The sequence below is a fragment of the Telopea speciosissima genome, chromosome 5 (assembly GCF_018873765.1).
Source record: "Telopea speciosissima isolate NSW1024214 ecotype Mountain lineage chromosome 5, Tspe_v1, whole genome shotgun sequence".
Classification (NCBI taxonomy): domain Eukaryota; kingdom Viridiplantae; phylum Streptophyta; class Magnoliopsida; order Proteales; family Proteaceae; genus Telopea; species Telopea speciosissima.
In genome coordinates this window covers 4331584-4355323 of record NC_057920.1, presented here as the reverse complement: position 1 = coordinate 4355323, position 23740 = coordinate 4331584, and the positions used below count along the sequence as shown (strand labels likewise).

The window sequence follows — 23740 nt, the reverse complement described above, 5'->3', positions numbered from 1 at the left end:
CAGGAACTCCGGCAAGGAAGATTTTGGACTTAGCTAGGTTGATGCGAAGCCCTGAAAGGCCTTGGAAAAGGTGGAGGGAAGACATGATGGACTCAATGGATAGAGAGTCGGCTTTGGAGAAGATCATAAGATCATCAGCAAAGGCAAGGTGAGTTAGGTTTGTGGGCTTACATTTAGGGATGGGGGAGATGAGGTGGAGATCAGTTTTGGATTGGATACTACGGGAGAGAACCTCGAGGGACAGGCAAAAGAGAAAGGGGGAGAGGGGGCAACCTTGCCGGATACCAACAGAGGAGGGGAAGAACCCAGCAGGACTGCCATTCAAGAGGACCGAGAAACGGGGGGAGGAGATGTAAGAGTGTATCCAGTTGACAAAGATGGGGGGGAAGGACATTTTGAGGAGGACTTGGGAGATGAAGTTCCAATGGATGGAGTCAAAAGCCTTATGAATGTCGATTTTCAAAAGGGCAGTCGGAGAGTGGGACTTGCGGTCGAAGCCGCGGACAATTTCCTGGCAAAGGATGATATTATTTGAGATGCTTCTCCCAGCAATGAAGGCAGACTGGTTGGGGCTGACAAGGGAGTCGATGACAAGGCTGAGCCGGTTGGCAAGGATTTTAGGGATGAATTTGTAGAGAAGGTTACAAAGGGAGATGGGCCTGAAGTCAGAAATGGACGAAGCTCCAGGGAATTTGGGGATGAGACAGAGGAAGGTGTGGTTGATGTAATGAATCTGGTGAGGGTTGAAGAAGAAGCTCTTAATGGCACTGATAAGCTCAACGCCAATGATGTCCCAGCAAGTGGAAAAGAATCCCATGCTGAACCCATCAGGGCCTGGAGCTTTGTTAGCCTTGTGGGAGCGAACAGCGGAGGAGATTTCGGAGTCAGAGGGGATGGAGCTAAGGGAGTTGAGGAGATGGGGGGGGAGGAATTTGTTGATAAGATCATCGGGGAGGGGGGAGAGGGTGTGGGAGGGAGGGCAAAACCACGGCCTCAGCTTTGATGGCATCAACAGAGGAGAGGAGAGATCCATCAGAGGAGGTAAGAGAGAGGATGGAGTTGGAGTTGGAGCGGGCTTTGAGGGAGCGGTGGAAGAAGGCGGTGTTTGAGTCGCCGAGCTCAAGCCATTTGATCCTGGATTTCTGCTTAAGGAAGCTTTCTTCTTGGGAGAGAGAGGAGGCAAGCTCGGAAGCAGCAATGGTTTCTTCTTTAGCAAGGGAGGGGTTGAGGGGGTCAGACTGGAGGCGATGGTTAGCTAACTTAAACTGACTAGGAAACTGAAATAGACTCAAAATAGAGTCCTAATCCAGCCCAACTAAACAACTAAAAGAAAAAGTTATAAAATCACTTAAATTGAACCATTGGTTGAACTGGTTCAATTTAAAACACCAAATAAAAAGCTAAGTATGGAAATAAAACTAAGTATGGAAGCTAATCCCGTATGCAACCTAGTTACCCATATTTTAGGCCCATAAAAGTGGCCTATTACATTAGAAACCCATGGGATCAAAGGCCCAACATGTATGTAACCTGTTTGAGTTAAAATAATACCGCAAGCGTACGGGTCAATCGTAGCTACGGGTCGAACACGAGGAGATATACGCCACTCTATTTAACTAACTTAAAAGTAATGCAAAGTGAACCAAATTAAAGTGTTAAATTAAACTAATTAAATTAATGAAAATTAATGCATCCTAACTCATAAGCATCTAACAAAATTAAGGGATTAAATTGGCGTCCTAACACATGAGCATCTAATCTATCAAACTAAAGCGAATTGAAAGGAATAACAAAAACGCAGCCACACTTCATAATCACATAAAAAGAAATAAGGGAATAAAAGTGCATCCACATACCACAACCATATAAAAAACATAAAAGAAATAGAGGGAGAAGAAGAAGAAGATAGAGAGAGATAGAGGAAAGGGAGAATGAGATTGAGCGTTTAGATAGTAAAACCTAGATGTGCTTGCATGAATGTAATTGAAAAGCTTGAATACTTGCATAAACTTACCATGGCCTCCTCTTCTAAATCTTCAAGTCTTGTCATCAACTTAAGAACTTAGACTAGAAGGCTTAAAACCTAAACTAGAATTAAGAAATTACAACCCAATTGAAGACTTAAATTGAAATTAAAGCATAAACTAAACCTATTACAACCATTAAATGAAAATCAAAAAGCAAACTAGAACTTATAAAAGCAAAAAATCACAACTTAGAAGGAGAAGACGAAAAGAAATTTTACTAAGTGAATGAACTAAAAATTACACTAAAAACTGAATTAAAATTGAACTAGAAACTAACTAAAAAACTAACTTCTTACAACCCAAAGGGCAAGGGGTATTTATAGGGGGAAGAGAAGAGAAGAGAGAAGAGGGAAGTGTAGGAGAAATATTCCCTAAGAAAAGAGAATATTCTCTTCTCCTTCCTCTTTTACAATGCCTTGAATCCTAAGAAAAAAAGAAAAAAATAGAAAGAAGAAGAAGAGAAAATTGTTTACATAGAACTTCTATTTCTAGAAAAGTAAACTTCCAATTCTAACAAGTGCTTCATTTTCTTTCTAGATATCTTCTCCAAGCAATAAAATCAAAGATGCTTTGACTTTTCAACTTTCCATAGGTGAGAGAATATCTTTCAAAATAAATCTATCCCAAGTAGAATTCCAGAAGTGCCCTTGAGAAGTTGGAGGAGCGAGAGAGTAAGGGTGATGACTAGGATTCCTTCAAGAATAAATAAAATACCCATTCTGTCCTTCAGAAAACGTGGAGCATGGGATGCTTATATAGGCCTCACCATTGTGTTCCTTGCGAAAAATCACCCAAAATAGACCCAAATTTCGTCTAATTTGAGTTCGGGAGCCCAAGATATCTCAAGTTGAAGTTGGACTGTCCAGAGCCCTCCAAATGGAATCTTTCAGGTACAGGAAATATAACTTCTGGTTATTGCGTTAAGGCCCCTAGAATCCAAACTTTCTCTTCACTTTGTCTCCAGCTGACTGTCAATAATTGCAAATAAACCCCTACAGACCATTTTCGCGCTTCGTTACGGAAACGGCCGTAACTTCTTCGTTTCAACTCGGAATCATGTGCCGTTTGAACCGTTGCGAAGCTGACTCGATGGGCTACGCATCCAAGCCATTAACACTCTAAATTGCTTAAAAACATTTCCTTAGCATCATCTCCTCTATTTTCACAAGAAATCACCTAAAACCTGAAAAGAACAAGAAAGCAACGAGTAACTCTGTCCAATGTGGTAAAATGTATGTTTTATGCCCTAAGATTTCACACATAAATGTGCTCATCATAACCCAACCCTAGACTTATTCTTAATAAAAGAAGCCCAATTTGGTGATAAATCTGCATCAACTTTCCCTAACTTGAAAAAATTCGTCCTCGAATTTTGTAGTGATGAGGGGGAATCAACTTGTGATCAACAACTTTGACCATCCCCAAACAAAATTCCGGTGAAGCAGGGACATTAGGAATAAAATCTTCAAGGCATGGAGCTTTGTCTTCGAAGAACCATGGTGGCATAACAAACTCTATGTGTTCGACGTCTGAATCAATATCAACTGTGTGTGTCGTGTTCATAGAGTCTTCAGCAGTGGTAACTTTCTTACCTAGGACTTGAGGCACAAGCTGTACCTCTTCAAGAACAGTATCTTGAATGTCGATGATTTCTTGTGGAGTGTTCTCAACCACCACTTCATCTTCCATGTCCTCAACCTCATATACTTTGCTCTCTTCAGTGTAGACCTCTTCAGCGATTTCTTCTACCATTGTGTTTTGGACCTCCACATCAATTTGATGACTGAGCTTCTCAACTATGATCTCAACTACTGGTGCAGCTTGGTCTACTTGAATTTCTTTAGCTATAGGTCTTTAAATCTCTTCAACACAAACCGCCTTAGTAGAATCTTTTGTTGGTGCATCCGCCATTGGTGAAACTTCAAGCACAGTCGATGCCACTTGCGTTTGGGTTGACATGTTCGGCATTCCTTGTGGTTGTACAGTCGATGTGGTCACCTTTGGTTGTAACCCTTTTAGAGTAAAACAACGGTATAGACGGTGTTGATCAGGTAGGACACACGAGTTGTCTTCAGGTTCAATCCAACCTTGTCGCTCGTCCAACCAATTACAACCTACTGCAATAACGCTCCTTGGAGATGGTACCGGTTGACACCAAGCACCGTCAGAGTATGAGGAACGCTCAAATTCAACAAAGACTTGACGTGTAGGCATGATGCAAATCTCGCCTGACTGGGACAACATATCCACCACGGATTGTGAAATAATGTTGTTGCGTTGCCTCTCATCAACAATTAATATGGCTGTGCTCCCATTGGGTAGACAAACTCGGGTCTTAAAAACGAATGGAGGTGGGTCTTTTGAGGCTTGGTTGGAGCTTCCCTCCGCCATAGCTCTGATACCACTTAATGTGGTCCTAGGTAGGAGTAATCCCACTAGGAGCCAGGGTAATAGGGTCACACACAAAGGCTGGCCAATTGGGTTAGGGTTTACTAATTTAGGGCAAAACTAGGGTTAGGGTTGGATATTGGGAAAGGGGTTTATAGGGTATTAATGGGCAGGTCTAGGGGATTAATATGGTTTAAAGAAGTTACGGTTTGGATGAGTTTTGAAATTCTGCAATATTGGCAGAATTGAATTTTAGGGTTTTGGGTTTGGGTTTTAATGGAGCAAGGAGATGAAGGGGTTAGAGTGGGAGTTTGGGGCTGAAACTTGGATCGAGTGTAGGGAGGGATGAGAGGGATGTTCGATGGGAGTTTGGGGCTGGTTTGATGGCTGGATGTGGGTTGCTTAGAATTTAAGCTAAGGGTCGAAGGGGGTAGTTGCAGGTTTAATGGAGGCTAGGGTTTGATGGATGGAGGGGGGTTTGGATGTGGTCTAATAAAGGGAATGCTGGGCAGATTGTGACGGCTAGGGTTGAAGGATTAGAAGAAGAAAGTAATTGTAGAATTAAATAAACTACGTACTTGAATAACATTGATCTCGAATAGTAGCAGATTGAAGAAGAGCTAAGAGAGGACCTCCCGATCTACAAGATGCAAGGAGTCACTGGGGATTCCAGTCCTTCAATCCTTGATATGACTCACAAGGGGGGGTCTTGTTATGACTCACAAGACTGGATCTCATAGAAGAGAATAGCAGCAACAAAGGCAGCATGCATAAAGCTGAGTTTTTATTAATCAAATTCGTATTCAATGCAGGCTTCCCTACAAACTTATATAGAAGACTCAAAAATAGACTTAGGCACTAAAAAGGAAAGGTCTAACCCAATCCTTAACCTATTAGCTAACTTAAACTGACTAGGAAACTGAAATAGACTCAAAATAGAGTCCTAATCCAGCCCAACTAAACAACTAAAAGAAAATTAATAAAATCACTTAACTTGAACCATTGGTTGTACCGGTTCAATTTAAAACACCAAATAAAAAGCTAAGTATGGAAATAAAACCAAGTATGGGAGCTAATCCCGTATGCAACCTATTTACCCATATTTTAGGCCCATAAAAGTGGCCTATTACATTAGAAACCCATGGGATCAAAGGCCCAACATGTATGTAACCCAACCTTAGACTTATTCCTAATAAAAGAAGCCAAGTTTGGTGATAAATCTGCATCACTCCTCCCTTCTTCTTGTGCGCAAATCTGATTTCTTCTTAGATATTCCTTTCCCCCATTGACCCTCCACCAATTTTGTATTAGAGCCGAAGATTCTCATCTCCCTCCCTGTTAATCCCTCTCATAACCTCCTTCCCATTACTGTTCTAAGGTAACAATAGTAATCCCATCTCCTTCCCTTACCACTGCAACTTTCTGACACACCTCCATTTTGTTTCCACCAACAACCTTTTAGGGTTTTGCAAAAAAAAAAAAAACCTGCGTATCACCCTCCATCTCCCATCCTTCTCCTTCGACCCCACTGAAACCCCACCCTAGCTTTCCCTTCCCCTTCTACCTAGCTAAAACACCGAAACACACACACACACACACACACAAAAAAAAAAATAAATAAATAATAAAAAATAAATAAAAGCGACTGTGGAAACAGCGGTCGAATCAAAACCCAAACTCATCCTTCCGTCGATTCCAGCGACCCATCCCACCCCAGCGATTCCCACTGACAAACCTCCAAACCTCAACTCAAATCCCAATCCCATCCCTTTTGATTCACTTAGCAAAACCCCCAACCCACCATCACCCACCTTCTTGGTTCTGCCAGAACCAAGAAAAAAAAATTGTTCCTGTTTCAGAACTCTCGCCTCAGTCGACTCCCCAAGTAGGCGCCATCCTTTGAAGTCGCATATCCCTGTCAAAGTCGAAGTCCCAACCTCTTGCTGGTTTTGTGTCCAAGTCAAAGCCAAAATTGCACACTATTCGCCTTCGATTCCACCATTTTCTTGTTGCACTTTTCTTCTCTGGTTCAAGTAACAGAGTCCAAATCCAAATGGTAACCCTTCTCCTCACCCTAACCCTTTACGATTCTTTTGTTCTTTCTTTTTTTTTTAGTTTTCCCATTATACCTCTTAAGTACCCTTTTGTTTTAATTCCCTTTCTAATCCCATTTCCCACCTTGCATCTCCCCACTTATTCGTTAATCTGCCTAGTTATTAGTTCTTTTCTTTTTTCTGAATTATCCCCTCCTTTCAATTCTTGTTCTACTTTGTTTTTTCTTTTATTAACTTCCAAGTTTACCCCTCACCAGTCACCATCCTTACTTTCCACCACTCTTCTTTTCTTCTCTTTAGTTTGCAGTCCAATAAAGTACAGTTATGCCATTGTTATCATAAACCCACACATCACGGAGGTTGAATGATGCGATTTACTCCTTTCGATTAGCGATGGGTTCTGTAAATTGCAAACAAAACTTTTTAATTTGAAGGCAGGTTTTCGGGAGCTTGCCAAACAACAATTTCTATGATAAGATGTTGAGAACATGGAAGAAGAACTCGCGAGATCTCGATGAGTTTCTCACTTTTTTGAAGTGATCGAGACAAGATGCTAGACGAGTTCAAAAAATACACCATCTCGGGCGAAATCTCGGTCGAGTCAGCCCGACCCAGATTTCGACCCTTTTTTCCTTAAAGACTTCCAGAACTCGACAGATCTTGCGAGTTCTCTGTCGAGTTCCAGATTTCAACCCTTTTTTATTTCTTCTCTTGTGAGCTGCTGCTGCCTGATTTTGCACCTGGATTTCAATGTACAACCTGCTGGAGACTAAATTAAGTTGTTTTATATTAATGTATTGAACACTTTAACATTTGTAATGTTAAACAGGTTGATGTATTTGTACACTAACATTTTTAATGCTTATTTAAGTTGTTTTATATTAATTGTATGTTTTGATTGCTTTTAATTACTAAATTATGTGTAGAATAGGGCCTATCAGTACGTCGTCGCCTACAACCTAGTGTCCGAAGTGGAACTCCTATTTGGACTTTGTTTTTGCAAAATCTGATGGTGCCATTGTATTTAAATGACCTAAAATAGGCTGAGTACCAAGTTTCAGCCCCGATATGGGTCTAAAACCCATCGAAACCAGCCATCGAGTTGGAAAAAAAAATTACCCCAACTTGTCGAGATTTGGACCCAACTCGCTATTTTGGCTGGTCGAAACCTATACTCGAGACGAGTTGTTCTTGTATGGTCAAACATGATACAATCTTTAGAAGGGGGATCAGATGTGGAAGAAAATGTGCACAACGGAAGCGACGATCAAACTGAAGTACACGGTCCAATCAAGATTACAATTGAAGAATTGATCGATTGTCCAATTTAATTGTGAAACACCAGGATCAGATTCCCATCGAAGAGATGTCGTTTGCTACCTACCATCAGAAGATTGTAACAATTGATCATGAGATGCGCTGAATCATCGCCCCATCAAAGTCTATATTTGTGGATGCCGATAAATTGTTGCTGATTCTCCCGTTTTACAAAACTCGTGGACGAGTTTTTCTCAACACCGGGGGAATTGATGTAGGTGCACTACCTTGGATCAACCCAAACCCAGTTGGGTATCCATATGGAGATGAACCGGGTCCAGTAGGATATTAGTAATTTATTTTATTTAGGCAGATAATATTTTAATCAGTTAATTTTAGAAAGTGGGATACGTTTGCAAGTGTTAGAGTTGGTTAGGAATCTTAGAATGTTGTTGCCTTGTTAAAGTTTGTTTCCAAGTTTACTAGGTTTCCTTTGCTAGTTAAGTTTTCTTCTTTTAAATAGCTTTTATTACGATGAAATCATAGATTGAAAAGAATGGAATAGTGAAGTGTTTGTGAGTGCCTGCGTGGCCAAAAGTGCTTGTGCAATCTTCTTCTTCCCCTCTCCCTTCTTGTGCATTCCCCCCTGCAAATCTGATTTCTTCTCCGATACTCCCTTCCCCCACTGGCCCTCCACCAGCTGCCTTATAAGATGCTCCATCCAACCAAAAAAAACCCGATACATCAGCAGACCAGGCTGTCTCCCATAACAGTTGAATCCCATAATGATACTGGGCTGGTTTTGAGCCCATGTTCCTGCGGCTACACATGGACCCATGCTCTATATCAGTTAGCCAAGTTATTCCTCAAAATCTTAAGCTCTCCCACACCTCTACTGAGATACCATTTGGACTGAGCACTTTACCTATTTTCATCTTCTTTAAAGTTTTCTTTACTTCATAAGTCCTAGTTTTCTGTATTTTTCTTTAATTTTTGGTTTCTTGATGGTGGTTATGACATTTTAATGTATTGTTTTCATTTAGTAAGTTGTAAAAATAGTTTCCCATCTCTCTTTAAGCTCCTCATCAGTTATTAAACATTACAATCTTCACTTTTAATTCATCTAATATGATTAAATCTCTACTCTTCCTTTCCCTCATTTTTGCTAGTTTATAGATATCTTTATTTCCCTTCTTTTGTGCCTAAATTGTTATAGAGATCCTCATATTTTGTAGTCCGTGCTTTCCCTACTATATTATTACATATATACTTTTTAAATCCTCATCATTATTAGTCATTTGCCAATTGCCAAGTTTTAAAACTATATTTCTTAGCTTTAATTGTTGCTCGACCTTCATCTTCCAACCACCAAGTTTCCTTAGTTGAATGTCACTTTCCTTCTAATTCGCCTAAAATATATTTAGCTGCCTTTTTAATATAAGTAGACATTTCTGCCCTAGTTGGGGCCTTGATACTGCCCTGTTGCGGTCCTCCTCCTCTGCGTAGGCTGGAGGATCCCCCCCCCCCCTTTTTCTTCCTTCTTTCTCTCTTTCTCCCCTCCCCCTCCTTTCCCCCCTCTTGTACATTGGTTCTCTGGTTCTTTCTTTCCTGCCCCCCCTTGGGGCTCGGTAATATAATTATTTACCAAAAAAAAAATATAAGTAGACATTTCGTTCCACATCATATTAGTTTCTTCATTGTAGCCCCATCTTCCAGTGCTATTAATTTATTTGTAACTGTCTTCAAGTTCTCTTTTTAAGCTCTACCATCTTATCCTTGGGCAAATAAACTCACAGTTCCTACGATTCAGCGTTTTAAAACACATGTCTATGACCATTATTCTATGTTGCGTGGTTAAACTCTCCCCTGGTATAACATTACAATCTTTACATTATAATCTATCAGTCTTTTTAGTTAGAAAGAAGTCTATTTGACTACTATTTTGCCCCTTTTTGAAGGTTGTTAAATGTTCTCTTTTCAATGCATGTGTTTACTATTAATAAATCATAAGCTACAGCAAATCTAAAACTGAAGTCCCCTCGTACCTATCTCCAAAACCATATCCTCCATGAATTCTCTCTTCCAACATGTCCATTTAGATCGCCCCCTGTAATAACACGATTGCCTGCCAGTGGAAGGCTTGCTGTGTTCGGTCAATGTACACAAATTGAACTGATCCAGTCCAGGCGCAGTAGATCAAGATCGTATTAGTCTTTGTTCTATTAGACAACAAAGATCGCATTTTTTTCACTTCGTTCAAATAAGAGTTGTACCCGTACGGAATTCTTCTGTTTCTCAGTATGATCTTCCCCCCAGCCTGAGAGAAGCAACCTGAGAAAGCTTGAAAGAGGCTATTCTCCTCCCTTTCTCTCGTTCATGATCCTCTCTTTATCGCTCTCATCTTTTTTGTTTTTCTCTCATCTGTCTCTTCACTTCTCCATCTTCATTATTGTTCTTCTCTCTTTCTTCCTTTTCTGTTCTTATTTTTCTTTCCAATATTGTCATCGTGAACTTCCATTGGACGTGTCTGTTGATTCATCACCGTTGAGTGATATTATAAGATTCCAAAAAAAAAAGGCTTTCTCAGATCATTATCCCAGATCGATTGGCCCTGATAATTTGGGCGTAGATTGCCTCTCTTTAGGTGATTGGGACCTCAGAGTTTCAGCCCCAATTAAATCTCCTGCTGTGAGATCAAACACAGATTAATACCTGGTATTGCTACCATACCACCAGGAGTAGTTGCAGGCTCTAAACCTTTGTTTTGCTCGCTGTTGTGGAATATGTTTTGTTGCCCTTAGGAGTACTACTAGTTGTTATGTCTCTCCAAGAATTTCTGATCAAACCATGATTGTATAAATGGGATTCAAAGTCTTCGCTAATGGTCTCCGCCTCTCTTTTTTTTCTCTTTCTCTTCCTGGTTTATCTTCAAAGGAACAATTAAAATCCTGGATATGTGTTTAAGAGTGTCATCAACCCTTAGTTTTTAGAACCCATAGTTTTGTATCTCCTGCAAACACTTGATCAGGGTGATAAACTGAGCACAATGTGAATTGAGCATTTATCCTAAACACCATTGTGTACCGTTCGTTCACATTTACCCACTTGAAAATCTATGAATGTGGCATTTGTCCTAAACACCATTGTGTACTGTTCGTTCACATTTACCTACTTGAAAGTCCCTTCATTGTTTTGCAGATTACAGGAGACATTTTGGCTGTAAAGAAAGCATTGGTTGCTGTTTCCAGCCGTCTCCAAACTTGTCCACCAACAGACAAACCACAATCAGTTGTAAGCAGGCCTACTGAAACAAATACCCATGGAAGCTTTCCTGATCCACACGGGGTGGAGTTCCTTCCGCATAGGAGTTCAATGTTTCCACCTACATCAAGCAGCTCTCTTGACTATGCATCCAGAGGCCGTCCACTGTCTACTGATGTGGACAGGATCCCCTCCTTGGAGCTAAAGAAGGCGCAACAAGAAGTTTCATTCAGGATCCTCTGTTCAAATGCTAAGATTGGAGGTGTAATTGGCAAGGGTGGTACCATTGTCAAGGCACTGCAGAATGAAACAGGCGCTTCTATTAGTTGTGCTGGTTCTGTAGCTGAGTCAGATGAGCGCGTAATCACTGTATCAGCAATGGAGGTTCAACTACCTGTGTTTATTTGTTTTTATTATACTATTTTAATGCTTGGACTCTCTAAAATATATTTTTTTCTGGTATAATTTTAGTTTCTCATCCTGCAGAACCCAGAAACAAGGTATTCCCCAGCACAAAATGCTCTTCTTCGTGTTTTCTCTAGGTCAGTAGAGGCTGGCATGGAAAAGGGACTAGAATCCATGTCATCTAAAGGAGCTCCTGTTTCAGCTCGTCTTCTAGTACCATCAAACCAAGTTGGTTGCTTGATGGGTAAGGGAGGTATAATAATTTCAGAAATGAGGAAGGTAACAGGTGCTGCAATACGGATAATTGGGGGAGACCAGGTTCCAAAGTGTGCCTCAGAAAATGAGGATGTAGTACAGGTGCTCTATTTGTCTCTATTTATTATTTTGATTGGAACAAATTTAAAATGTGATTGTTTCTTTCTCCTTTTTTCCTGTTTCATTTTTTTCTTTTGGTTGATTTAAGGAAAGTATGCTCTTGAGAAGTTTTGGTAGCATAATGAAGGATAGGCCTAGTGCAGTGGTTACCTGATTTCGAACGGAGTGGAGAGATGGTGTGGCTATTCTAAACAGATGGATAATGTTCCTTGTACTGGCCACATATAAAATTTGGTGGTCAACTCAAGCATATAGTTTACCTGTTTTGGTCTTCTTCCGCTAAAACCATCTTGCCCTTTTATTGACTTTTCAACCATTTTTAAGCTTTATATTCCACATGGCAAATCTCCATTTGGCTTGAAATTCTCTAGTTGGACAGAGGAGAGTAGGGCCTACGTGTGCACTAAATTTTCATGGTAGGAAAGCTGCCCCAATGGTTACAAACTACAGAGTATGATACCTAGCACAACTGGCACCGCTAGCGTAATAGCATGAATGCAATATTCTGCCCTTATAGGGTGGGTTCAAGTCACTGCAAGTGCCCTTCTATGATGACATTGAGTTGTTTTTGTACAAATATTAAATTTTAGAGGAACAGGTTGAGATGCAAAATTTGGCGTAATGGTAACAAGCCCACTCAAGTTACTGTAGACTAGGGACAGGATCTGGTGAACATGAAATAATTTGACTTGGGCAAGTCACAAGGTCAACTTAACCTTTCCAATTTTTTAAATTAATGAAGTGACTTTTACTATTCTAAATTTCTGTTCCATTTCATCTGGTAATCCTCTTCATGTATCTGATAAAATGGTAAAGTACCTTGTGGTCAAACATTTCTTTTTTGTTTGTAGAAACTAATTGTTCTATATTGCTCCTTCAGAGAATGAGATTCTCATTGTTTCTTTCGTTGAAATCTAAGATATTTAGTTTTTTTTTTAATGACTTTCTTGTACTCTTTAGTACAATGCTTAATTATGAGTGACCTTTTGTCACGCTTAACGAATCAAAGATCTTTGAAATTTATAGAGGCCAGAAATGAGCACTATTTTAGATAGTTGTGGTAGCAGAATATCTGAAAGTGACAGCATAGCATTATTTACTAAAGGAGAAAGTTTGACTTCTACAGATTAGTGGAGAATTTGGCATCGTTCAGGATGCTTTGCTTCTAGTTACCAGTAGATTGCGTGATAATCTTTTTCCTAACAAGATGCTACAGAGCTCTGTAGCTGGGAACTACTCTTCCTCTACCATACCAGAGATTGGTCCCTATGGAAGAGTGAGGGAACCTACTTCTCCTAGGTTGTACCCATCAATGGGCCTTTCTCATGACATTGATCGACAAACTTCTTTAACACAAAGTATGGATCATCTTGGACTTTCCCACAGCATAGATCACTCTCCTCCAAGGTTATGGGCATCACAGGTAAAATTTCTACTTCATCAATTCTTGCAATTATCATAATCGTGATCAACATGGTGGGAATGATTGATGAGTCCCGCAACTTCGTGTGTGGTTCTCTGTTTTGATGCAGACTGTGGGTGGGGGAAATCCAAGAGGCATCACTGACATTGGAAGAGGATTAACAGCTCATAGAAGTGGCATAGAACTTGGCAGGTCAGTATCACCATAGTTTAAAATCTCACGATATCTCGGTATCTCAGGCTGGTCGAGATGGCCGAAATATCCGAAATATACCGAAATATCGTCGAAATATGGTATTTTTTCTGCCATATTTCAGCATTCCATCTCGATGGGGTTTTTGGCCATATTAAGGCCTAATGCTTCATGTACACCCTTATTTAAGCTAAATAAACGCATTTAAACCTTCATATTGCAAAAAAAAAAAGAACTAATAGTGGTTTTTTGGGTTTGCACCCTTGATTGATAGTATACGGTCGCCGATCCTGATGTATGAATAGTTAAATACACATTGATTAGGTACATATCAGAAATTTAAGTAAAGTAATGAATAAAACATAACTCATAACTCATAACTCATAACTCATAAACTCCATAATAGTCAATAGTTCAATACTCAATAGTCAATACTCATTACTCAATAGTCAATACACAAAGTCACAAGTTCACAACTCACAAGAGTGCAAGACTCACAAGAAATATCACAAAATATCGCTGAAATATCCCGAAATATCATGAAATATCCTGAAATATCACGAAATATCACCGAAATATGAACTTTTTCCATTTCGCCTGTTATTTCGTCTCGGTACTGTCGAGATTTCCGAAATCTTGAACCATGAGTATCACATGGTGATGGAGATAAATCAGAAAAATGGGCTTATTTTAGTGGAAATAAGCCTCAGGTTGGGGCACATATGTGTTGGGTCCACGGGATTTTCATTGTAATAGGCTACTTAAATGGGCCTAAAATATATGGGTAAGGGATAGGAATATGGGATTTATTAATTACTTGCAGGGTTTCCTAGAATATTAGTTTGTTTAGTGTTTTTTTTAATATAATATTGCAAAGCTTATCTTGGTTTGGGATTATTTTATTTCAAGCTGATTTGGCGCCTTTTTTTTTTCTTCTTATTGCTTGTTAGTATAATAGATTAGTAGATGATAGCTGCTCTTATTTCCTATTGATCAGATGATGTAACCTCTCTTCTAAGGCAATCACAGGCTTTTAGAGAAGCTATAAATAGATGTACTAGCCATAGGCCTTTTCAGAATGATTTGAAGAATAAAGCTTTTCAGTTTCAAAGATCTGGTTCTGTGGATTCAGTGGTGTTGACCTGTTGGATCCTGGGTGTACTTGGTGGATTCAAATTGAAGATTAAGGAGAATTCCTTAGTGGAGGAGTGGATTCTTCACAGGCTTTGGGTGATTCCTAGCCTGAGATTTAGGTGGTTTTTACCTGTAATGTCTATCTATCTTCTCATAAAAGGAGTTCAGATCCTACTTAACTTCCTGCAGTTGTGTTCTTTGCTCTCAACTTTCAGACTCTGTTATTACCTTTAAAACCTTCCTTAGTGAAAGAGTGGATTCTCTTCTCAGGCTTTGGGTGATTCCTAGCCTGAGATTTAGGTCGGTTTTTAACCTGTTTTATCTTTCTATCTTCCCATTGAAGGAGGTCAGATCTACTCTACTTAACTTCCTGCGGTTGTGTTGTTCTTGCTCTCAACTTTCAGATTCTGTTATTACCTGTAAAACCTGTGTTTCAGTTTGTTTAATATTTCCCTGATTTACTTCTCTCTAAGTTTCTGTTTAAAATGTTGGAATACCCTAATGAAAATTTCAGTTCTTTCTTGTTTCAAGTTTTCCTACTTGCAGAAGGATTGTTCTAGATCTCTCAATGCAGCCATGAGATTCTGATCAAACTTTATAGGCCTCTATTTGCTAAATTAATCTATTGACTTCAGATCTATCTGATCTAAATTGTTGAAGATATTGATTTTTCTCTGTTTCTGTCCTATAGTTCCTGATCCACCTGTGGTCCTATTTGAGCTAATTTCCAACTGGAATTTTCAAGTTCTAGTTTAGTCTTCATTACATGGTCCTGCCTTTTCTTCTAAGTTAAAAAGGATTTATTGAAACTTGAAAGAAGGATATGATTAAAGCAACTTCCAATGCGTCCTTTGTACTTGTCACCAATGAGCTACATTGTTTTAGATCGTGGCCTTACTGGCTTTGTAATTTGTTAAACAGTTCAATCTATTACTTTCTTCAAAAAGTGCATACTGTATGAAATTTTTTACTCACTGTTTGACTGGTGAAGTGTTCAATCCTTGTGTTATTAGGTCATCCTGAGGCAAGAACCAATGGAAAACAGTAATTTACTAATTGTCAAGTAGGACGAGATTGATGTAATAAATCATCCCTTGCTTTTACTGGTTGATACTGACATAGTGACATCACTATTCCGAGTACAATGGTCACTGATATTTACACACACGACAATCATCGTGCAATTGTGGTAGCCAGAGTAAGATGTCAGGAAATCATATTCTAGTATACCACTTTGAGTGACCTCAAACAACGAATGGTATTGGTTTTTTTTTTTTTTCAAATGTATTGAGCATGAGTTGTTGTACTGATATTTTCTTCTTCTAACAGAATTTGTTGTTCATCAAAAAAAAGAAACAGCGATATTGCAAACTTTCAGTGGACTTGTTCATTTATTAGTTCTAGCTTTTTCAATTGTGTTTGCAGTGGAAGCAAATCTGCAATAGTGACAAATACAACCGTGGAAATTGTAGTTCCTGAACATGTTCTTGGCTCTGTCTATGGGGTTAAAGGTAGCAATCTGAGTCGCTTACGGCAGGTAAGTCTAGCATTGGCACTCTTCATTGGTTGCCTTTTCCGTAATCCTGTTTCTGTATGTGGTTTTCTTGAAAAGTATTTTATCTTTTCATCCTTTTAAACCTAAATTTCTCTCCCACAATAAAGCTTATTGTTATTAAGCCACGTGAAGACATACAAGGTCATATCTCATATTGCTTAATAGCTAAATTGCCTGACACACTGAAGAACCACTTATATGAATAACTACCCTGACTTTTGGGAGGAAATAGCTTACTGGTTATTTTCATGAAAAGTTCTGTAAAATAAGTTACCTTCATGAAAAGAAGCTTAGGTCATACAGTGGGTGAGTTCGAAGTTTAATGTACCTGAACCCCATGTTTGGTACCTTCAGCTGCGGGGTCATTTCCTGTTTGACTTGCATTGTTCCTTTATAAGGTTGTTAATAAGCTGTCTAATGTTTTGATGGAACTTACCTATAAAAGAGACAGGAGACCAACTGAATAGATTGGTTGTTCTTTTACTTGACTGGCTAATGTTTTTCCTAGCTTCAAATCCAATGTTTAGTCCCCATATCATTTATCACATGATATCCTTTTTCTACAATTCCAACTTTATGAAGCTCTATATTTTTTTGGTATTAGATTTCGGGTGCCAAAGTTATAGTACACGATCCTCATCCTGGCGCAAATGATGGGATGGTCATCATATCTGGAACCCCCGATCAAACTCAGGCAGCACAGAGCCTACTCCAAGCTTTCATCTTAAATGGATCTTAAATGGACGGTCATCACCAGATCATCAGTCCCGGCTATTGTTCTCATTAAAGGGTAGAGGAGGGCCACACAATGCTGCTTGCCTGTTTCTTCTGATATTGGCTTTGTGGTAAGAGTTATGGATTAATTCTTACAGCCCTTAATTTGAAAATATATCAAAAATATGACATGTACAACTTTGTAGCCTTTTCCTAGTAGAACTTAAATTATGAAGAAAAAAAATGAAAACCATGGTCTTGAATTAACATTGACAATTCTGTCAGTAGGAAATAGGAGGATGATTCTATCTGATTTTTACCTGTAATTGGTAATATCTATAGCTGCTCTGCTGGTTGTAAGAGAGACGGGATAGGAAAGAGCAAAAGATTCTTTTTCTTTTGATTGTTTTTCTTTATTTTATATTTCATTTGGATTAATTTTTTTATGTCCTCACAAAAACTGGAAGAAACACAGAACCATGCCATCATGGCTCAAGATACGGTATTGTATCCGTATCAGTATCACCGGTGCCCGATACCGATATGAGGAGCAGAACTGACATCCAAAGTCCTGTTTGGCCACTCAATACACAATGGGGGCAGCCATTTTTGTCTATGGTAGATTATTTTAATTGATCAGAACTACTGAAAACGCAACAACCAGTAAACATTGGTGCAATGGTTGCCATTATAGTTTGAAGAATTGCCAGTCACTTTTTTTCTGGATAAAGCATAGTCTGCCATAGTCACTTGTTGGAGAGGGTGGGGGTTGAGAATCATACATTTTAAGTTGTATTGCTTTTAATGTGTCAAGAAGCAATTACCAACTGACAGAACTGTTCAATGGTTGAGATTAAAGTAAAGCTGACGAAGAGAAAAGCTTCAAATGAATGGACTAATGATCTTGCATTCTTATTCTGTGTCTATTTCTTGCTGTCCAAACACCCCAAGACCACTGAAGGAATTTGAAGGTACCTAATTTTGACTAGATCAATCATAACTGGTTTATTGGGGAGGGTGGAGGTTGTAGCATTGTTCTAGGTACCGGTTGCAGTTGATACCTGTTGGTATCGGCGCTGGGTTCTCTCAATAATACCGATATTGTTCTGTATTTAACCATTTTACTTTCTGTGTACCATGCTCTGTTCAAGTATTGACCGGGTATCAGTATTGGTGTCGGTGTCTTGGTGATCCGAGACCGATAACTATAACCATGGCTTGTAGAGGGGGAAAATAATCCAAGGATGGATTCTCGTAATCAGAACTTCTGAGGGCTGAACGCCACAGCCTCAGGTTAGGGTGGCACTTTCTCTCTCTCTCTCTCTCTCTCTTGGAACAAGGTTATTAAAATCAAGAGAGTGACCAATCTTAGAATTGGCTGGAGTTGACAACATTCATTGCCGATTTGAATCCAATTACGATTTTTGAAATAGTGCTCCCAACCCCCTTCCTTGGCCTCGCCTCCAATCTGGTTGTACCAAAGTTGTGCCATTACAACAGCACTGGATTGCCTCTAGATCACATGTTGGCTAGTCTTGGGTTGCAAGGGAAGTTAGAGTGTAGGGCAGTGAAAATTTTCTCTTTCATATTCATTAATCAACATGATTGTATAAACCATAAATTACTTAAATCTTCTTTTCTTATATATAGAGGTGAGGTTTTGTGCATTTCTCACAATTTTGAGACAATCTCAATTTGGTTTTCTCTTTTATCTTAAGGAGAGTAACTAATGGCACGATTTAATCTCACCGATTCCTTAAGTTTCTTTATGTATTTTCAGATTTGTGACGCCATTTTTGGTGCTTGAATTCATGTCATCAATCTTTTGTCCAAGGTTTATATAGTATATTCCAAAAATTCTTTAAATTAGACTAAAAAAATTAATAAAATTTAAAAATAGTTTATCATATGAAATGACAAAGAATTATTGTTTTACACAATTTTTTGGAATGACAGGATTTTGCCGTCTTTCGAAGAAAAAGTGTCAAAAGGCACCATGGATACGAGCCTTGTTTGCTTACGGTGATGACGTATTTCACATGTCCTAATCTCTTTGATGGTTGAGTGAAATGCATTTTTTTCTGAATATTTATTTCTCAAATTTAGATTTCTTTTTAGGGAGAATATTCTCTGTGCCGCAGCGCAGGCTGCGCCCAGGCACATGGGCCTGCTACTCAGGGGGTAGGGTGGTTATTGCACCCAACCCCAAGTGTCTGGGTGTAGCCTGCGCTGCGGCACAGAGAACAACGCCCCTTATTTTCATTTCAGGAAAAAAAAATTGATTCCAAAACCAAACCAAATGTGCGTATATATTTTTTTAAAAATGACCCTCAAAATAGAAATAGATCAATCCAGAGACAACCCAAGCTAACCTGCCTATTTTGGTGGAACATGTCATGAACCCACCGAGCAATTTTCACTCTTCTTGATGTACCAAACCCTAAGATGGCCGCAAATTGCCATCATCCATGGCAATTTCTGCCATAACTTCAGTTATATGTGGGAAAAACAAATATAAATCATCATGCAATCACAAAGAAGCATGAAGCTGATAGCTACAAATCTTTACAAATCAAATGTGGCTTATAACTTGTATCCATATGATACAAAAACCAAGGGAAATTCACCAGTCATCAGGATAGAAGAACGCTAAGATGCAGAAATACTTTATCCAACAGATCAAACTGAAGAACAGAATACATCACACAGACTTATCTAAGAAGGGCGTTTCATACCCAAACAAAGTTTTCAAGTTGCAATATCACAATCTTTGCATTTAATATTATACAACTGCTGCAGTGGTTGCTGCAGTGGTCACCGGTAGCAAGGGTTTGAGGGTAATCTCTACATTGTCATGGACCCCTTGTAGTAGTAGCTCACCATCATATCCTACAATCTTCCTTTTCTTTGCTGCCCTAAGGGTTCCAACCAATGCTTCGAAAATGTTTGCACACCTATCATCATGGAATAGTGTGCCAAAAGTAACCTTCAAAACATAAAACATGATCAGCATACACCAGATGTTGATCGAATTAAGTTGTCATGAAAAAGGAGTTCTCCAGAAAAATAAGCAATGTAGAGTTCCTTCAAACACATGATTTTTTTTAAAGGAGAGGTTTGATGAAGAGAAGCAACAGAGTGTAGAAACTATCTGAAATTAATGTAAAAGAAGTTCCAACTTCCAAGACTCATTTAACTCAAAGACTGCTCCAATGCACTCAGAATCTGTTGCTGCAAACCACTTGCAATTATGGAGAGGTTTTGAGATCCTCAAGAATTTGTCATTGGTCTTGATTGTTAAGCAATCAAAGGACATGAAACGGTAGGAAGTTGTCCAAATTATCTTTGCTTCTTAAGTTGCAAGCTACAAATGCACATTCCTAATGTCAAGCACAATGCCACAAGACATTGTCCAAATTATCTTTGCTTCTTAAGTTGCAAGCTACAAATGCACATTCCTAATGTCAAACACAATGCCACAAGACATTGAGCATAATTACTTTTATATCCGCTTTTTGGCAGTTCACTTCCTATTTGTTAGATGAACTCTAAATGTATTCCATCATAGCTTCCCAAGTGTTTTCAATGCTTTCCCCTAAAAACATATACCACCAGTTGTCTTTGTGAACCAATAAATTCTAAAAGTCAAACATATCATATGCTGTGGGCTGGTTTGGTTATAGATCCCTAAATGGTGCCTGCTTTGGTTCCATAATTTTCAATGCCATGTCAGGATGCAGAGGAAGCTTCACACTCTGCAAGGCAGAGTTGTCAAGCCTAAATCCATCAGCCTACACATTCTTGAATGATTTTGAGGAAATAGGCATTGAGAAACATATGAGGCCAAGCAGTTAAGCAACAAATGACTCGGAAAGAAGGCTGAAGACCATTCATATTGTTGAAGATGGCTTAATATACCATAGCAAGAAAGCTCCCGCAGTTAACCAAATTATCTCCTCAATAAAAGGGATATGCTAAAAGACTTAGAATATCACTAATGTAATTCAGTCTGGAACATATTTCATGCCATGAGCATCTTAATGTATGATTTCTGTACTGGAAACACGCCACTCGTTAAGTTGAACAGCAAACCAAAGATTATACAATTTAATTCGATCAAAGTGAATTATGGACAGAAGCAAAGCAAGGTGCAAGTTCATGACAGGATCAAGCTTGGCTTCTGATAGGATTTATTTTCCTTTTCTTTCTTTAGTAATTTAAATTTCACCAAGTAATCGTCAGCTCTCAGGTGACTCATGCTAAAAAAAGGACGTATCGAGTGCACGAGGCTCCCACCACTGCGGGGTCTGGGAAAGGTCATAATGTATGCAGCCTTACCCCTGCTTTTGCAGAGAGGCTGTTTCCAAACTCGAGTCACAATAGAACAACCTTACCGCTGCACCAAGGCCCGCCCGCCCGCCCTCCCACGTGACTCATGCTAGTTCTAGGAAATTTAGAGGTCTTATTTAAGAAAACCCCTCCAGGGAAGGAAAAAAAAAATCAAATATCATGTTTTTAAGGAACCTGTCGATCGAGATTTATCAAAACACCCCATGAAGAAGACAAAAACAGATCTTTCTGCCCCTCATCACCAAGTTCAAAATGCCTTTATAAGAAAACTATCAAATTGATGAAAAAGTTCAGTCATAGAAAAGTGGTTCCCTTCATTGGCAGAAGCAACAGTATAAAACTTGAGAAATGCATTGGGGTCAATTGAGGTTTCAGTAAAATGGCCTGTCAATTCATATTAAACCAGTAAAAGTGTCCAATCTGTTTGATATAAGGAGGACGCTTTAAAAATGCAACTTACAAGATGGAGGTTTCTTCTTTTTTTTGTGTGGAGATGTCGTGGACTAATCATAAGGTCTATTGTCACTATATTCTTCAACATTTTCCTTATTGTATGAGGCATTTACATCAACTTGACAAGCTGACAGCTACTTATGTAGAAGAATATTTTAGACTGTTTTTCACGTTGAGAAGAAAAGAAACGTAATCGCCTGATGTTATATGGAGGTCTCTCCTCTCTTTTACTTTTGTTTTATTTAGGTCATTTGCAACAATGCTGCCAGACCAACCACTGCATCCCCTCAAAACCATCTTATATGATCGATCACCACCAGAAATTTCAGGCATTTATTAGAATCTAAGCATTGAGGCCATTAAAATATTAGCTGATTACTTCTTTAAACCCAAACCCTAGTTTTCTCCAATAATTCTTGACCACCAGTTGCAACACAAACAATTTGAGAAATCCAATTATCCTCAAACCATATGGCACATACACTAGGAACAACCCTTTTCTTCAATCCTTTCAAAATTTTCCCAGGATTTTGACCCCTCAAGTTTAGAATACCAAGAACTGCTCTGATCAACCCAAGTCAACTGTGACACAAATCTACACATAAAGTATCATGGTTGCAATTACAAAGTTACCCATTCTACATTATAACACTTTGAACTTATTTCTAGCTACAAACTCTTCTAGCCAGTGTCTTTAGTGATTCCCAAGAGATTTAACTAGTGTGCACTTGAACTTATCATTTCTTCATTACTAAGAGGATTTTGTTTTTTTTTGGGTGCAAACACCCCCAACCCCCCTCAGTGAGGGGAAGGGGGTAATTTATTTATATATTATCGAGTAGTACACATGGAAGGAGAAGAACACATTTTCATAATGCATGGATCGGAATTGGGCCACACTGTCGCACCCGTAATCGACAGTGCCCTCCTGGCAAGGGAGTCGGCAATGCTGTTAATCTCCCTTGGCATTACTAAGAGGATATTAAAATAGAAAAAAGAAGTAAACATGAAAATAAACCAAAACTCAAGATTTAGTTTCTAGAAGGCCACTTAAAGTCTCAACATGATGTAATGTTTTGTCTTGACTTTTATCTGGTAGGTGGCAATGCCAAGTCTAACAAGTTTACATGGAAAAATCACACGAATCATTTATAATCACAATTTAATAAAATCACATGAAACATTACCATTTCTGGGAGAGGGAGGAGATGATGTCCATTAAACGAACTGAATTTAAGAAAAACACAAAGCCCGTACATGGGAAGCATACATTTAAAAATAGAAGATTATGAGCAAGAATTCCCATGCTAATCATGGCACAGTACATTTCAAATTAATTATGCTTCAACCAGAGCTTTGAATACAGTATCATTGCCAAAACATGTTGAAGCAGTCTATATTGGTCGGGCAGATGATATACACGAGTAGTTCCAACCAAGATCCCTCAGCAATTTGGTTGTAGAGATCTTAATTGAAACTTGGTTGTTCTGGAAAGTCCTAGATCCCTCATCAATTTTCTGCAGAAACCATCCCATTCCGAGAAAAAGAAAATTTGAACTGTTTCGTATCTACTAAGCATTCTCAAATAACCATACAGCAGATCGTACACACCCAGATTGGAATATAAGGAAATCGGATCATGATAAACAGATTTGACACATTAATCAAACTAAATATTTAGAATGTGAATCAAATCTCATCCAAAGTCGGATCTAATTAACAAAAACTTTGATCATCAATTTTCAGCAGAAAAAAAAAAAAGGAAATCCGAAATGTGAATCGAAACGATGGCAACATGAAATTAAAGAGAACAGACAAATCAAATAATGAGAGAGAGAGAGAGAGATAATACCTTGTAAGACCCATCTGGTTGCATCTGACCGAGGCGCTTAATTTCTTCCTTGAGTCGCTCTACCTCTTCCTCCACGTTCATTGTTCCAATTCTTCGTCAACCTCACCTCACCCGTTCCCTTCCTTTTTCTGACTGATGAAGAAGAGATAGAGGAAGAGATAGAGCGATTTAACGACAGAAGTATTAAAAGCGGAATCGGGGATCGGAAGAATCAGTCCGATCCAACCAATTCCAGATCATTTTGTGCTGCAAACGGATCGGCTTTTGAATCGGTCCGATCCAAAGGCCAATCCGATTCCA

General features: G+C 39.0%; 2 protein-coding genes across 2 annotated transcripts in view; one reads left to right on the top strand and one right to left on the bottom strand.

Moving 5' to 3' along the window:
* The window catches only part of LOC122661872 (KH domain-containing protein HEN4-like), a 32540-nt gene extending 15351 nt beyond the window's left edge, over positions 1–17189 (top strand). The window contains exons 2-7 of the mRNA XM_043857380.1: positions 10925–11371; positions 11474–11749; positions 12894–13190; positions 13300–13382; positions 15942–16053; positions 16676–17189. Of these exons, the coding sequence (XP_043713315.1) occupies positions 10925–11371; positions 11474–11749; positions 12894–13190; positions 13300–13382; positions 15942–16053; positions 16676–16810 (1350 nt within the window). The 3' untranslated portion in view covers positions 16811–17189. The remainder of the gene's footprint in view (positions 1–10924; positions 11372–11473; positions 11750–12893; positions 13191–13299; positions 13383–15941; positions 16054–16675) is intronic.
* Positions 17190–19318: 2129 nt separating this feature from the next.
* On the bottom strand, positions 19319–23588 carry LOC122660995 (costars family protein). Its single transcript, XM_043856272.1, has 2 exons — positions 23441–23588; positions 19319–19771 (listed from the first exon to the last, which is right to left on the bottom strand). The coding sequence occupies exons 1-2, from the start codon at positions 23519–23521 to the stop codon at positions 19568–19570; spliced, it is 285 nt and encodes a 94-aa protein (XP_043712207.1). The 5' UTR covers positions 23522–23588; the 3' UTR covers positions 19319–19567.
* Between the last annotated feature and the right edge of the window lie 152 nt (positions 23589–23740).